The sequence below is a fragment of the Panthera leo genome, chromosome A1 (genome assembly GCF_018350215.1).
Source record: "Panthera leo isolate Ple1 chromosome A1, P.leo_Ple1_pat1.1, whole genome shotgun sequence".
NCBI classification, from domain to species: Eukaryota; Metazoa; Chordata; class Mammalia; order Carnivora; family Felidae; genus Panthera; species Panthera leo.
The window spans coordinates 28,412,226-28,428,354 of NC_056679.1; the positions used below are offsets into that span (position 1 = coordinate 28,412,226).

Here is a 16,129-nt window from a genome sequence, read left to right on the forward strand (position 1 = left end):
CTTTCTTTTGACTTCCAGTAGCATGATAAAGAGTTCTCCATCCCCTCACTTTCAATCTGAAAGTGTCCTCAGGTCTAAAATGAGTCTCTTGTAGACAGCAAATAGATGGGTCTTGTTTTTTTATCCATTCTGATACCCTATGTCTTTTGGTTGGTGCATTTAGTCCATCTACATTCAGTGTTATTATAGAAAGATATGGGTTTAGAGTCATTGTGATGTCCATAGGTTTCATGCTTGTAGCAATGTCTCTGGTACTTTGCCTCACAGGATCCCCCTTAGGATCTCTTGTAGGGCTGGTTTAGTGGTGATGAATTCCTTCAGTTTTTGTTTGTTTGGGAAGACCTTTATCTCTCCTTCTATTCTAAATGACAGATTTGCTGGATAGAGGATTCTCGGCTGCATATTTTTTCTGTTTATCACATTGAAGATTTCCTGCCATTTCTTTCTGGCCTGTCAAGTTTCAGTAGAGAGATCCGTCACTAGTCTTATCGGTGTCCCTTTGTATGTTAGAGCATGTTTATCCCTAGCTGCTTTCAGAATTTTCTCTTTATCCTTGTATTTTGCCAGTTTCACTATGATATGTTGTGCAGAAGATCGATTCAAGTTACGTCTGAAGGAAGTTCTCTGTGCCTCTTGGATATCAGTGCCTTTTTCCTTCCCCAGATCAGGGAAGTTCTCAGCTATGATTTCTTCAAGTACACCTTCAGCACCTTTCCCTCTCTCTTCCTCCTCTGGAATACCAATTATGCGTAGATTATTTCTCTTTAGTACATCACTTAGTTCTCTAATTTTCCCCTTATAGTCCTGGATTTTTTAATCTTTTTCTCAGCTTCTTCTTTTTCCATAATTTTATTTTCTAGTTCACCTATTCTCTCTTCTGCCTCTATAATCCGAGCTGTGGTCATCTCCATTTTATTTTGCAGCTCGTTAATAGCATTTTTTAGCTCTTCCTGGCTGTTCCTGAGTGCCTTGATTTCTGTAGCAAGAGATTCTCTGCTGTCCTTTATACTGTTTTCAAGCCCAGCGATTAATTTTATGACTATTATTCTAAATTCACTTTCTGTTATATTTTTTAAATCGTTTTTGATCAGTTTGTTAGCTGTTGTTATTTCCTGGAGGTTTTTTTGAGGGGAATTCGTCCGTTTAGTCATTTTGGATAGTCCCTGGAGTGGTGTGGAACTGCAGGGCACTTCCCCTGTGCTGTCTTGAATAACTTGCATTGGTGGGTGGGGCCGCAGTGAGACCTGATGTCTGCCCCCAGCCCACTGCTGGGGCCACAGTCAGACTGGTGTGTGCCTTCTCTTCCCCTCTCCTTGGGGCGGGATTCACTGTGGGGTGGTGTGGCCCATCTGGGCTACTTGCACACTGCCAGGCTTGTGGGATCAGGCTGGGGATCTGGTGTATTAGCTGGGGTGGATCGGCAAGGTGCACAGGGGTGGGAGGGGCAGGCTCAGCTCGCTTTTCCTTCGGAGAGCCACTCTGGGAGGGGCCCTGCGGCACCAGGAGGGAGTCAGACCTGCCGGAGGGATGGATCCGCAGAAGCACAGCGTTGGGTGTTTGCGCGGTGCAAGCAAGTTCCGTGGCAAGCAAGTTCCATGGCAGGAACTGGTTTCCTTTGGGATTTTGGCTGGGGGATGGGCGAGGGAGATGGCGCTGGTGAGCGCCTTTGTTCCCCGCCGAGCTGCGCCCTGTCTTCCGGGGCTCAACAACTCTCCCTCCCGTTGTCCCCCAGCTCTCCTGCTCTCTGGGCAGAGCTGTTAGCTTATAACCTTCCAGATGATAAGTCCCGCTTGCTGTCCAAACACACTCCGTCCGGCCCCTCCGCTTTTGCCAGCCAGACTCGGGGCCTCTGCTTGGCCGGCGGGCTTCCTCTCTGCCCTGGCTCCCTCCCGCCAGTCCGTGGAGCGCGCACCGCCTCTCCGCCCTTCCTACCCTCTTCCGTGGGCCTCTCGTCTGCGCTTGGCTCGGAGAATCTGTTCTGCTAGTCTTCTGGCTGTTTTCTGGGTTATTTAGGCAGGTGTGGGTGGAATCTAAGTGATCAGCTGGACACTGTGAGCTCAGAGGCCTTCTACGCCGCCATCTTCCCTCAGGTCATTTTTATCTCATGCTCTTCGGGCATTTTGATCATTTTACCTCAGTGCTGAGCCACTTATGGATCTCTAAGTTGTTTTGAGAGAGAAGTGTAAAGTGAGTTTACAAATAGCAGCCAGTTGAAACATAAATTCTTAAAAAAATTTTTTTTGTTAGTGTTTAATTATTTTTGAGAGAGAGAGAGAGAGAGCGCGTGCCTAAGTACTTTTTAATCAAATTTTAGTTTTCATAATTAAAAAAGGTAGCCTGTATTATCAATTCAATCAGCTTAATTAGGCTTTCTGACAGAAAAAAAACATTTTTCCTTTCAATTTGAATGAATGTGTTAGTATGTATAATAAGGAATGTTATAAAAACCACTGAATGAGAAATTGCAGGCCACATTTTATAGGCTAGATTACTAAATGCAGTAAAATTTAGTGGTCACATATTTAAGTCATCGATTTCATAATGTATGCTTTGCAGTTTTATTTTTTAGTATAATTTATAAGTAATGTAATAGTTAAAGGAAGTTATTTATGTAGTGAGGTCTCTGATAGAAGACATGATATTGTTTTATTAAATGTGTAATAAACTTTGTTGATGCGTCTTAGAGAACAATTAAAACCATGTATAAAAATCAGAAATAAATGCATCAGTTTGTTTAAACCTCATGATCCAGCTTTGACACTGTATTTAGTGAAATGAGAACTAACTGGTTCAGAAGGTAGTATGTCCTTTTCACCGTAAGAGTTAGAAAATAGCCATTTTATAAGATGAGGAATGACTGTAATTGGAATGAATGGTTCATGATGACATTCGAGAAGAAATTTTTAGCAGGCTTTTGAAAGACACATATCTGATCTGAAACAGACATTTAAAAGTTTTTTCTGTGGTTTTTATCCACCATATTGTGAAAATCTTGGTAGTACTGACAGTTACTTCAGTGACATTAAAACTGAGCAGCGTCAATTATGTGTGCTGCTTCAGGTGTTCAGAAGTGCCTTCTTGTGTGTGTGTAGGAATAGTATGTGTTCTCAAGGTAAGAATTGAGGAGAGCTAAAAAGCAGCTTGCCTTTAAGTACGTAAAAAGCAAGGTTTGCACTCTGAGCTCTCCCATCTTGGATTATTTGACAGTATTAACTCCCGCTTCCCTACTCTGCAATATACTGTATCTGACACAGGCCAAAAATACTTCAGGCATTTCTAAAGCTACTCTTCACTTTTAGTAGGAATATGGAAGACATGGAGAAACTATTCTGAGGCAGTTTATGTTGACTTGAATAATCTTTAAAGGAAGCTTCTCCTAGACCATAATTGAAAATGCCTCATTTGTTTAGTCCACTGGAGCAGTGCACCATCCACTGTAGAAATGTAAGGGGGAGGGCTTCTGAAAGAGCCTCTGGGAACGAAGGACCTGCAGGGCCAGTTCTGTCAGGTCAGCATTCGGGAAGAACGGATCTAGAAACTGATCTCCTTAAGACTGCCGTGCTCTGGACCCTTAGGAAGTGTGTATCCTAACCTAAAGAGAATTATTGCAGAGGAACAATAATCAATACTTGTAATACAGTGTGAGAAATGCTATTACAGAAGCATGAGCCAGATACTGTGCTAGCAGAAAGACAGGAATGAGAGGATCAATTCTTGATGGAGGTGGAGATCATGCAAAAGGAAAAGTTAGGGAAAGTTCAACGGGGAGATGAAGAGATTTGAGGAGTAGGGGTCTGAAGGGAAAGGGTGTGAGAGAGTTGTGGAAGAACTTTCAGGCCAGGGAATAAAGCATCAATCACTGAGATAGGAATAGAAGAGGTAGAGCTGGTCGGACATAATTGGACAACACACACAGAAAGTAAAAAGTTCTGATTTTCTCATGTTAAAGTTGAATTATCTCTAGAATATCTAAGCATGTCCAGTAGCCTGCTGATAGATACGGATCTCAGGAGAGAGATCTGAGCCAAAGGGGAGGTTTAAGACTTTAGTGTACAGAGGTCAGAGTTGGGCCATTAGCAGGGATTAGATGACTCAGGAAAAGTATAGCATGGTAACAGAAGGTGGCCAAGAACATCAGCTTTGAGGCAGGAAGGTCAAATACCTACCGCCTATGAATGTCATTTTCTTCTTTGCCTACAGCAGGCATGACTAGATCTCTATCCTTATTTCTTCACAAGTCCAATTTTCATTGTGATTGCTTCTTTGGGTTTTTTTAGAAGCCTTTGGTTTGATTTCCAAATGTTGAGAGATTTTCCAGTTATCTTTTAGTTATTGATTTCTAGGTAATTACATTCTGATCAGAAAACATATTTTGTATGATTTCATCCCTTTGACATTTATTAAGATTTGCTTTGCGGTCCAGCCTAAGATCTAGTTTGGTGAATGTCTCATGTGTATTTGCAAAAAATATGTATTCTGCCCTTGTTGGGTGCAGAGTTCTGTAAAAGTCATTTATGTTGAATGGTTAATCGTGTTTTCAGATCTTCTCTATCCTGTTTTCCAGTTGGTTTTAGCCGAAGGCTGAGGAAGAAATATTCTTATTTCTATATCCTTCTATTTTTTTCTTGCTCTTCATGAAGTGCTGAGATATATTAAAATATCCAAGTATGATTATGGATTTATCTAGTTCTACTTTTAGTGCTGTCAAGTTTTGTTTCCTGTTTATTCCCCAGCCTCCTCCTTGCCAGGTCACCACCATAGGTTTGCTGTATTCCTCCACAAAGGGTCACAGTTCACTTAGGAAGCTTTCTAAATATACTTTCTCTGCAGGCACTGTCCCCTTCTACTTGCACTAGGTCCTTACAGGCCTAGTGGTGGCCATGGCTTCCTATTATTGCTAGTCCCAGGATACTGCACTATCCTTGCCCCATCTTCACAAATGGTTGGGCCCTGATTGCTAAATGAATATGTGTGGGCAGAACATTTCAGTCAGTAGGAAAATCCAGTGCAAAAGCCTGAAATGAGTATGAGTCTGATATGTTGATGGAATAGGGAGGAGGCCAGTGTGGCTGGAGTAGAATAAGTCAGGAGGACACTTGTAGGAGATGAGGTAAGAGGAAATGGGGGAGTGAGATCAAAATAGCCTTTTGGACCATTGCAAAGATGAGGATTGAGCAAGGACTTGCATTACTTGACTCCTATTTTATTATGATCACTGTGGCTGCTCTGTTGAGAATAAACAGGGTGCAAGGGTTGAGGCAGGAGATGTGTTAGGTGAGAGAAAAGAATGGCTGCAAGATTTCTGGTTTGAGCCCCTGGAAGGAGTAAGTTGCCATTTGCAGAACTGGGGAATACTGTGAGTAGGGCATATTTTGGTGTAAAGATCAGAAGCTCAATTTTGAATATGTTAGGTTTAACATATGTTAGGCATCTCAGTGTCTGTTGGTATCCATGTTTGGAGTTCGGTGGTCTGGGTTAGCGATACAAATTTGAGAGCCAGCAATATATTAGTTGCATTGAAAGATGTAAGACTGGGTGAGCTTGTCAAGGAGAGGTGGTAGGTGGAATAGAAAAGAGGCTAGAACTGGGCCTCTGCACACAGTGTTAGGAAGTTGAGGAGAAGAGGCAGAGCAAGCAAGGAAGACTTGGGGTCATGGTGAGGTAGGAAGGAAAGAGAGGAGGTGATGGGGCTAGGAGATGGGGGGAGAGGGAGAAAGTGTAGAATCCCCTATGGTGTAAGTCTTGAAAGGAGGCAGCGCTCTGACTCTACCCCAGAAATCACAGTGGTCAGCTCTTCCTCCTGCCTGCCTCCTGCAGCCAGGCTGTGGGTAGTAACCTTGGCTCCGCCAGTTAACTGCCCTGCCCAGGACTCTTGAGTCATGAGGGAATTACGCAGAGGCTGTATGAACAGTTTACCTGTGGCGGTGTCCTTATTGTTAGAAGATGTATCTGAAGACTAGATTACAGATGAAGAATCATGATTTCTGTAATTTAAGATAGTGTTTTTCCAGCTTTCCTACAGGTTTAAAAATTACCAAAATGAAATGGGGGAAAAAGTTGTCCTCTGGTCATGATGTCCCAGGTGTGGATCTAGTGGTACAAGGGACAGTGTCTCAGTCAGCTTTTCCTAAGATGTGACTTTGTGTGACTTCTGTTTCTCCTTTGCCTTCTCTACCATGCTGTAGACTAGTAACTGAGTCGTGGTCTCTTCAGTAACCCATGGCTCCTGTGAGCTATTTCCTATAACTGCTGTAACAAACTCCAGTGCCTTTAAAAAAAATTATTTAAATTCAAGTTAGTTAACATACCGTGTAGTATTGGTTTCAGGAGTAGAACCCAGTGATTCATAACCCAGTGCTCATCCCAACAAGTGCCCTCCTTAATGCCCATCACCCCCACCCACTTCCTCTCCAGCAGCCCTCAGTTTGTTCTCTGCATTTAAGAGTCTTTTATGGTTTGCCTCCCTCTGTTTTTATATTATTTTTCCTTCCCTTATGTTCCTCTGTTTTGTTTCTTTCCACATATGAGTGAAATCATATGGTGTTTGTCTTTCTCTGACTGACTAATTTCACTTAGCATAATACCCTCTAGTTCCATCCATGTAATTGCAAATGGCAAGATTTCATTCTTTTTGATTGCCGAGTAATACTCCATATATGTACCATATCTTCTTTATCCATTCATCCATCAATGGACATTTGGGCTCTTTCCGTACTTTGGCAATTGTTGATAGTGCTGCTATAAACATTGGGGTGCACGTGCTCCTTCGAAACAGCATACCTGTATCCCTTGGATAAATACTTAGTAGTACAATTGCTCGGTCGTAGGGTAGTTCCATTTTTAATTTTTTGAGGAACCTCCATACTGTTTTCCAGAGTGTCTTCCCCAGTTTGCATTGCCATCAACAGTGGAGAAGTGTTCCCCTTTTTCTGCATCCTCGTCAACATCTGTTGTTTCCTAAATTGTTAATTTTAGCCATTCTGACAAGTGTCAGGTGGTACCTCATTGTGGTTGCAATGCCTTTTTACTATGCTAATTTGAGGTGGGGTTTCTGCTGTAGCAGTTATATGAAATAACTCCAGGAATCACAGGTTGCTTAGAGCCAAGATTAAATGAAGTAACATAAATAATGTGTCTATAACAATATTTGCCAAATAGCCAGTATTCAGTAAGTATTAGCTGATGTCTAGACTAATTCACAGGAAAATTCCTTTGATTTACACTCTAAATATACACATATTCTGTACGAAAAGGTACACCTGAGTTTTACATGATGTTTCTACTTTTCTCTCAACTTTTCACGTAGCTATAATACATTTCTTCATCTATAAAATCTTTTTTAGTTTTTTTTACAGAGTTGCCGATTTCCTCATTTGTAAAGCCTCTGTCTCATATGGTTATTCTGGGAATGTATAAAGTATTTAGCAGATAGTAATCATTCAACAAATGTTGGCAGTTTTTGTTATTACGATGATTTAAGGCCTTAGTCTCTGGGACACCTAACTAGCTCACAACTGGCAATGTTGAATTTGTGTTTTGCACAGCTACTTTTCCTAAGTATCATTGAGCCCTTTACAAAGGAAGTACCAGGTGCAGATGGGATCAGTATGTCTATTTTGCTGTTGGAGAGAGCAAAGCAGAGATTGTTTGGTTTAGTCCTGCACTTTAGAAGATCAGCCACAGCCACAAATTAATGCTACTTAAAATTAGAACCATGTAGAATCTACTGAGAACTTTTGCCTGTTTTGTGCTGGTTTCATGTAGAAATTCTTGGCATATAGGCTGGGGCTTTCCTAGAAATACTGAATTTTTGGATTATGTTGCTGGGGAACATGTTTATAGAAAAAATAGGAACCTATAAAGATGTAATAAGTTTGTAATTTGTATTAAAGATGCCACCTTTTGGATGCTTTGGATGATCTTAAAATGCATTCTTCTGTATTGTTGACTTTATTAGTGTTGCTATTAGTGAGAAAATAATAAATTGATAAATTCTGTAGTACCTCATCTTTTTTTGCTAATGTAGCATTTAAAATCTGAATTTCCCCAGTGCTTCACTTCTCCATTATATAACTTATACTTTGGATACAAGTTTTAGAGCATAGTGGCTGACATAGGTGTGTCGATGGGGCCTAACATAGGCAGGCATGTGCATTTCTATAAAGTCCTCAGGGCAGTCATTGTTGGGAAAGGCATAGTGTGTTGTTTTATTGTCTCTTGTAAAGGTGTGTTTCCTTTTTCTCTTTTTAGGTGATACAGTTAATATTGGAGATGTATCCTACAAGTTGAAAACTCCTAAGAGCCCAGAACTTGTGCCACAGAATTACAGTAAGAAATACTCATTTATTTATGAGTGAATGCCTTTTAACTTTTCATTATGGGAATTTTCAAAGATATCCAAAACTGGAGAGAAGAGTGTAAACGTGATGTACTTATCATTCAATTTTAACGTTTATCAGTGTATGCCAGTCTTCTTTTAACTGACTCTTCTAGTCTTTGTTCTGGAGTATTTAAAACTTATCCCAGACAGACATCCTATCACTTCACCCCTGAATATTTCAGTAAAACATTTATTTTTCACATACTTTTCTTTCTTTTTTTTCAATTGGGATCAAATTTACATATAATAAAATGCAGAGACCTTAAGTATTCATTTTGGTTAGTTTTGGCAGTTTTATAAACTTGTATAACCACCAAGATTACTTGCATTACCTCTGAATATTCTTTTGTGCCCCTTCCCCTCTGATTTGCCCTGGAAGCCAATGGTCTTTTTTCCTACCATGATGGATTAGTTTTGCCTGCTCTTGAGCTTTATGTAAATAGAATCATATAGTATAGTTTTCCTGTGTGTGTATTTGGCTTCTTTCCATCAAGGTAATGGTTTTAAATCCATCCATGGTCCTGTACTGATCACTTTTTAATTGTTGAGTAGTGTCCTGTTGTATAAATAACAGCATAATTTATCTGTTCTGTTGATAGGCATTTGGGGGTTTCCATTTTTAGATTGTTGCAAATAAGGTTCTATGAACATTCCTGTACAAGTCCTGTAGTCATGACTTTTCACTTCTCTTGAATAAATAATGAGGAGTTGGGTTGATGTGTCATTGGGTGGATGGCTGTTTCGCTTCATGAGATACAGCAAACTGTTCTCCAAGGTACTTGTGCTGTTTTAGCCTTTGACCGACGGTGATGTTCTGTATCCTTGCCGACATTAGTATTTCTAATCTTTTTGATTTTACTCGTTATACTAGGTGTGAAATAATAACTAGTCATGGTTTTTGTTTTGTAACAGCTTTACTGAGATACAATTAATATACCATAAAATTTACATTTTTTAAAAACTTATCGTCTTAAAATGTACAACTCAGTGGTTTTTAATGTATTCACAGAGTTGTGCAACCATGCCACTCTTTAACTTTTGAACATTTTCATCACACCAAAGAGAAACCTCGTACCATTAACTCCTTGTTTCCTTCTCCAACAACTTCATACACCCCACACCCCCCCATCCTTCAGCAACCGCTACTATATTTTCTGTATCTATAGATTTGCCTACTCTGAACATTTCATATAAATGAGATCATACAATATGTGGCCTGTGTCTGGCTTTCTTCACTTACAATGTTTTCAAGGTTCATCCACGTTGTGGCCTGTATCAGTACCTGATTCCTTTTATGGGTAAATAATATTCCATTGTGTGGCTATACCACATTTTGTTTATCCAGTCATTGGTTGACAGACATTTGGTTTTTCTCTATTTTTAGGTTGCTATGAATAATACTGTTATGGACATTCATATAAGTTTTTTGACAGACACGGGTTTTCAGTTTTCTTGGGTATATATTTAGGAGTGGAATTGCTAGGTCAGATGGTAGCCCTCTGTTTAACATTTTGAGGAATTATCAAACTGCCCTCCGCAGAGGCTGCCCCATTTTACGTTCACACCTGCAGTGTCCGGGGGTTCCAGTTTCTCCACATCTTCACCAGCATTTATTATTACCTGTTTTTATTACGGGAAGTGGTATCTTGTTTTGATGTGCGTCTCCCTAATGCCTCACAGGCAATTTTTTGCTCAAAATCATGCCACTTCTTTTCTCACAATTCCTTAAATGAATCCTAATACTTTAGGAACAAAGATCATTCCTTACCTTTCATGATCTAGTCTCAGCCTCATCTCTTATGACTCCCCTTCCTTATTTATGTTCCAGTCATTGGACAAAACGGCTATTTTTTTTTTTTGGTTCACTTTTCAGATTCTTCAACTAGACTATGTGCTCCTTGAGGGAGAATGTCTCACTTTCATCTGACATAAGTTTCCAATGACTCTGCCTCCTGAATGGCTCTGCAGACTGTCCTCTCCTCTTTGCCTCACTTTTATTTTACTGCATTTTTTCTTTTTTTTGAGTTATTTTCTCAGTGGTCACTCCAGGGATCACAATTACCAATTTAGCTTAAAACAAACTTGTTCCTATTAATAACTTAATTTCAGTTGTGTGCAAAAACTTTTTCTAATGTAGCTCTTTTCCCTTCTACTTCCTTTTTGCTATTATACAAAATAGGTCTTTAAAATTTTTTTTAATGTTTATTTTTGAGAGAGAGAGAAAGAGAAAGAGAGAGAGAGAGAGAATGGGGGAGGGGCAGAGAGAGAGGGAGACGCAGAATCTGAAGCAGGCTCCAGGCTCTGAGCTTTCACTACAGAGCCCCATATGGGGCTCGAACTCACAAACTGCGAGATCATGACCTGAGCTGAAGATGGACGCTTAACCGACTGAGCCACCCAGGCACCCCCAAAATATATATTTGTACATTAAAATCTATCATCACAATTTTATAATTATCACTATATGAATTTGTCTCTTAAGTCAAGAGAAAAAAGGAATTACGAATAAAATATGTTCATACTGTCTTTATATTTACATATTTACTAGTATTCTTTGTTTCTTTGTGTGCATTTGAGTTACCATCTAGTGTAGTTTCATTTTAGCTTGAAGGAGGGACTCACTTTAGTATTGCTTGTAGGGTAGAGCTGCTAGTGATAAATTCTCTCAGTTTTGGTTATCTGGAAATTTATTAATTTTACCTTTGTTGTTTGATGAATTCTTGATTGACAGGTTTTTTTTCTCCCCAGCACGTTCAATATGTCATCCTACTGCCTCTGGCCTCCATAGTTTCTTTTTTTATTTACTTAAAAAAAATTTTTTTTTATGTTTATTCATTTTTCAAAGACAGAGACAGAGCGCAACCAGGGGTGGGGCGGAGAGAGAGGGGGACACAGAATCTGAAGCAGGCTCCAGGCTCTGAGCTGTCAGCACAGAGCCCGACGCAAGGCTCGAACTCACCAACTGTGAGATCATGACCTGAGCTGAAGTTGGATGCTGAACTGACTGAACCATCCAGGTGCCCCAGGCCTCCATAGTTTCTGATGAGAAATCAGTTATTGATTTTACCAAGAATCCCTTCTGAGGATGAGCCACTTCTCTGTGCTCTCATACAGTCCATTTATCTTTGTCTTTTGATGGTTTGACTATGATGTGTTTAAGTGTGGTCTCTTTGAGTTTGCCCTATTTGGAGTTTGTTGAGCTTCTTGGATATGCATAGTAATGTTTTCCATTAATTTGGGGGAGTTCTTTGTAATCATTCTTCATTATTATTTCTTCCCTCCTCTCTGTCTTTCTGGGACTCACATGATGTGTGTGTTAATATACTCGAAGGTGTACTCTAGCTTTCTGAGGGTCTGTTAATTTTTCTTTATCCTTTTTTCTTTCTGTTTCTTGGGCTGGATAATCTCAATTGACTTACTCAAGTTTGCTGATTATTCCGCCTGCTTACATCTGTTGTTGAGCCTCTTTGGTGATTATTTTTCATTTCACTTATTATAGTTTTTAACTTCAGAATTTCTCTTTGAATTTTTTATAATTTGTATTTATTGATATTTTTTAGTGAGATATCGTCATACTTTAAATTTTTAGACATGATTTCTTTTTGTTCTTTGAACATGTTTGTCATAGCTAATTTAAAGTGTTTGTCTACTAAATTCAGTGTCTGGCTTCCTCAAAGATTTTTTTTTTTTTTTTTGACTGCTTTTTTCCTCTGTATATACTATACTTTCCTGTTTCTTTGTGTTTCTTATCATATTTCTTTTGAAAAGTAGAGCTGTTAACTAGTATAATTGGACGACTCTGGAAATCAGATGCCCCCTTCCCTAGGCTTTGGTTTTGCTCCTGTTTGTTTAATGACTTTTGTAGACTATTTTTCTGAAGTCTATATTCTTTGCCATATGTAGCCATTGAAGTTTTTACTCAGTTAGCTTAATGGCCAGCCAGTGATGGAAGAGAGATTTCTTAAATGCCTCAAAGAAATCAGTTCTCTTAGCCTTTGACTAGGGTCTCTTGTGTGTATGCTGGACATGATTTCAGGGCTTCACAGGCAGCTTACAAGTTTGCTTGTGTCTTCCTGCTTGTGCAAATCTTCAGTGTCAGCTGAAGGTGAGCGATTAGGCCCTTCTCAGAACTTTCCCAGACATGTGCATGGCCTTCTAGATTCCTAGTTGTACACTGTATGCCTTGGACATCTTACTCCCAGTTTTTCCTTTTAAGTTTTTTGTTTGTTTGTTTGGTCATCCTCTTGTTAGCTCCAACTAGTTTTGGTGCCTCCAACTGTGATGTTAAACAGTTGTTGATTTTTTGTTGTTATTTGCACACTGGGAGCTCCGAGTGGGTCACATGAAGTCAAATTCTAAAAAATGGAGCTTTTCGGCAAGCTGTTAGATAAGTCAAGTAGGGATAGTTTTCTGGGGGTGGGACTCCTAGGAAGCTGCAACCCTGTTCTGTCCCCTCCAGTGGTTGCCAGGCTGCTCGTTTTCACCAGCATTGTAGACAGTTGTTTTTCAAGGTTTCCAGAGAGCTGGGGAGAGAGATGGGGAAAGGGCAAGTTAAAATACCACAGAACTTACTGTTCATACTAAGGGTCACCTATTTTTCTTGGATAAATGATCGCCAGATTGTTAGAAGTCTTGTTAATTTCTAGAGTTCTGAAAAAAAATTGATTTTGACAGTTTTTTGCAGTGTTGCCATTGGTTTTTTGGAGGAGTGGATTTTCAGAGGTCCTTACTCTGCTATTCCAGGAGTGCATGTCCTCTCACTGTGGTTGTAATTTGCATGTCGCTGATGAGTAATGGTGTTCAAGATATTTTCCTATAATTAATGGTTATTTGCATATCTTTCATGAACTATCTTAAAATATTTTGCCTATTGAAAGAAACTGAGTTCACCTTCTTATTGTTGATTTGTAACAGTTCTTTATATACTCTAGACACAAGTCCTCTGTCATGCTTACCTATTATGAATACTTGTTTTCAGTCTCTGCCTTGCCTAATCGTTTTCTCAGTGGTATCATTTAGTTGGCAGAAGTTTTGGTTACATACAGTTTATCTTTTATTGTGGCTAGTGCTTATTATGTCTTAGAAATCTTTGTCTACTTCAAGGTTGTGAAGATAAGTCTGTTGTTTTTTTTTCCTAAGAACTTTAGAGCTGTGTTTTATTTGAAAGGGATAGGTCCATTTCATCTCAGTTTTAAAATTTATTGGCAATTTTTTCATAATGTAGCCTTTATTATTCTTTAAATATCTGTAGAATCTGCATTGCTATTCCCTTTTTTATTCCTAATATTGGAATGAGGGTTTTTTTTTTTCTTTCTCTTTAATCACCCTAAGGAGTTTATCAGTGATATTAACTTTCAAAAAAAATAGCTTTTTGTTGATTTTTCTCTGTTGTTTGTCCATTTGTTATTTCACTGATTTCCACTCTTTAATACTTCCTTACTTTTATTTACTTTGGTTCCTATTCTTTGTCCAACTATTTAACATAGAGGTTCAGATTTCCCCCCCCTTTTTCCCCCTAAATTAGATCTCCAAAGCTATAATTTTCCATTGAAATAGTGCTTTTGCTCTACCTCATAAAAGTTGATATGTTATGGTTTCATTATTATTTCTCTCAAGATATTACTAAAAAATCACAAATTTTTTCTTTGGTTAGAGTTATTTAGAAGTGTGTTTGCTTCATTTTCAGTATTTGGTTTGTTTTTCTTTACCTTACAGTTATTGATTTCTAATTTAATACTATTATGATCAGAGAATATTCTCAGTTCTTTGAAATTGAAATTATTGAGACTTATGATCAGCATATGGCCTCTTTGAGTGAGCATTTCATGTAAACTTTGAAAAGAATTAATGTTCTGCTGATATTGGCTGTTGTAGTCTATAAATACAGATTTGGTCAATGTTGACAATATTGTTCAAGTCCTTTATGTTTTTATTGATTTTATCTACCTCTTCAGTCAATAAAGTGGTGTTAAACTGTCTGTTATGATTGTAGATTTGTCTGTTTTCCCCTTTATCCTACTCATTTTTATTTTGTATATTTTGAACCTCTATAATAGGTATGTACACATTTATAATTGTTATGTCTTCTTTGTGAATGGTCCTTTTTATTATGCAATGCTGTCTTTTTCTGGTAACACTGTTTTTCTTAAAGTTTATTTTGTCTGATAATAATGTGAACCATACCATCTTTCTTGTGCTGTTTGTATGGTATGTTCTTTTTCATTCTTTTACTTTCAGCTAGTTGTGCCTTTATATTTCAAGTGTGTCTTTTGAACAGCTTGTTCATCCATTCTGACAAGCTCTTTCTTTGAATTGGAATGTTCAGCCCATTTACATTTAATATAATTATTGATTTAGATGTGTTTAAGTCTGCCATCTTGATGTTTTTTTGCTCTTTGTCCTGTTTGTGATACATCTTTTCTTGTCTTCTTTTCAGGGACAATATATCCATGTTGTCTCTTTCATAGGCTATCTCGTTATGCCTCTTTTTCTAGAGTAGCTCTGTCCAATAGAATTTTCGGTAGTGATGGATATGCTTTATATTTGTGCTGTCCAATATAACAGGCACTAGCCACATGTGGTTAGCCATTCAAAATGTGATCAGTGCAATCAAGGAAAATAATTTTAGATTTTATTTCATTTTAGTTAATTTAAACTCAAATTTAAATAGCAACATGTGACTAGTGGGTACTCTATTGAACAGAGATGCTCTAGAGATTATAATATGCATCTACAACTTACCATAGTCTACTTTCAAATAATACATCTATTTTAGGAACAATGTGATCACTTTTCAACACTGTGCTTTCATTTACTTCTCACACCTTTGGTAGTCTCGTTTTCATATATTTTAATTTCGTTAAAATTAAATATGCTAAAACACTATGATATTATTATTTTTTTACTTTAGGCAATCAATGGAATTTTAAAGAAATTGAATATATATATGTAAAATGGAGATGGTTTTTAAAGTTTTTAATATTTATTCATATTTTGATGCTTTATGCTTCTTTTCATTTCGTTTTGCAGATTCAGACATCTCTCTGAAGGCATTTCCCTTCAGCCAGAAGAGTTTCTTTACCACTTCTTTTAGTAGATTTGTGATATGAATTCTCTCCTCTGTTGTCTATCTTTTTTTTTTATTTTTATGTTTTTTTTTTTAATGTAAGCTCCATACCCAATATGGGGCTCAAAAACTCATGACCTGAGATCAAGAGTCTACTCTGCTCTACTGACTGAGCCAGCCAGGTGCCCTGTATCTCTATAGTCTATCTTAAAATGTGTTTATTTTACTTTCATTTTCAAAGGATTTTTTTTTTTTTCTGGATACAGAATGCCAGGTTTTTGTTTTGTTTTGTTTTTTATATCTTCTGGTTTCTGTTGTTTCCAACAAAACACCAGCTGTCATTTTTGTTGGGCTCCTATTTGCAATTTGTCCTTTTTCTCTATCTGCGTTTAAATTTTTTTAACCAAAAATTTGGCTTTGATGTACTTAGCTGTGGTGTTCTTTGAATTTAACTTCTTTGTGTTTTTCTGAGCTCCTTGAATCTCTGGGTTAATAACTTTAATCAATTTTGGAAAATTCTTGGCCATAATTAAGTTAATTGATTTTCTTTTCAGCTTTGTATGATCTTGTGTTAGTCCCTTTTGATGATTCATTCATTTCTGTTAATACATTTTTCATTTCTATGTCCATTTAGCTTTTCTTTATATTTTCCATCTCTTATGCTGGAATATATTCATGTTTTC

At 38.1% G+C, this 16,129-nt stretch overlaps 1 protein-coding gene across 2 annotated transcripts in view; it reads left to right on the top strand.

Annotated features, from left to right (window-relative positions):
• The window catches only part of VWA8 (von Willebrand factor A domain containing 8), a 370,895-nt gene that overhangs the window by 11,175 nt on the left and 343,591 nt on the right, over positions 1-16,129 (top strand). For both annotated transcript variants that reach the window (XM_042927004.1, XM_042927013.1), the window contains exon 2: positions 8,251-8,328. In XM_042927004.1, coding sequence (XP_042782938.1) covers positions 8,251-8,328 — 78 coding nt within the window. The remainder of the gene's footprint in view (positions 1-8,250; positions 8,329-16,129) is intronic.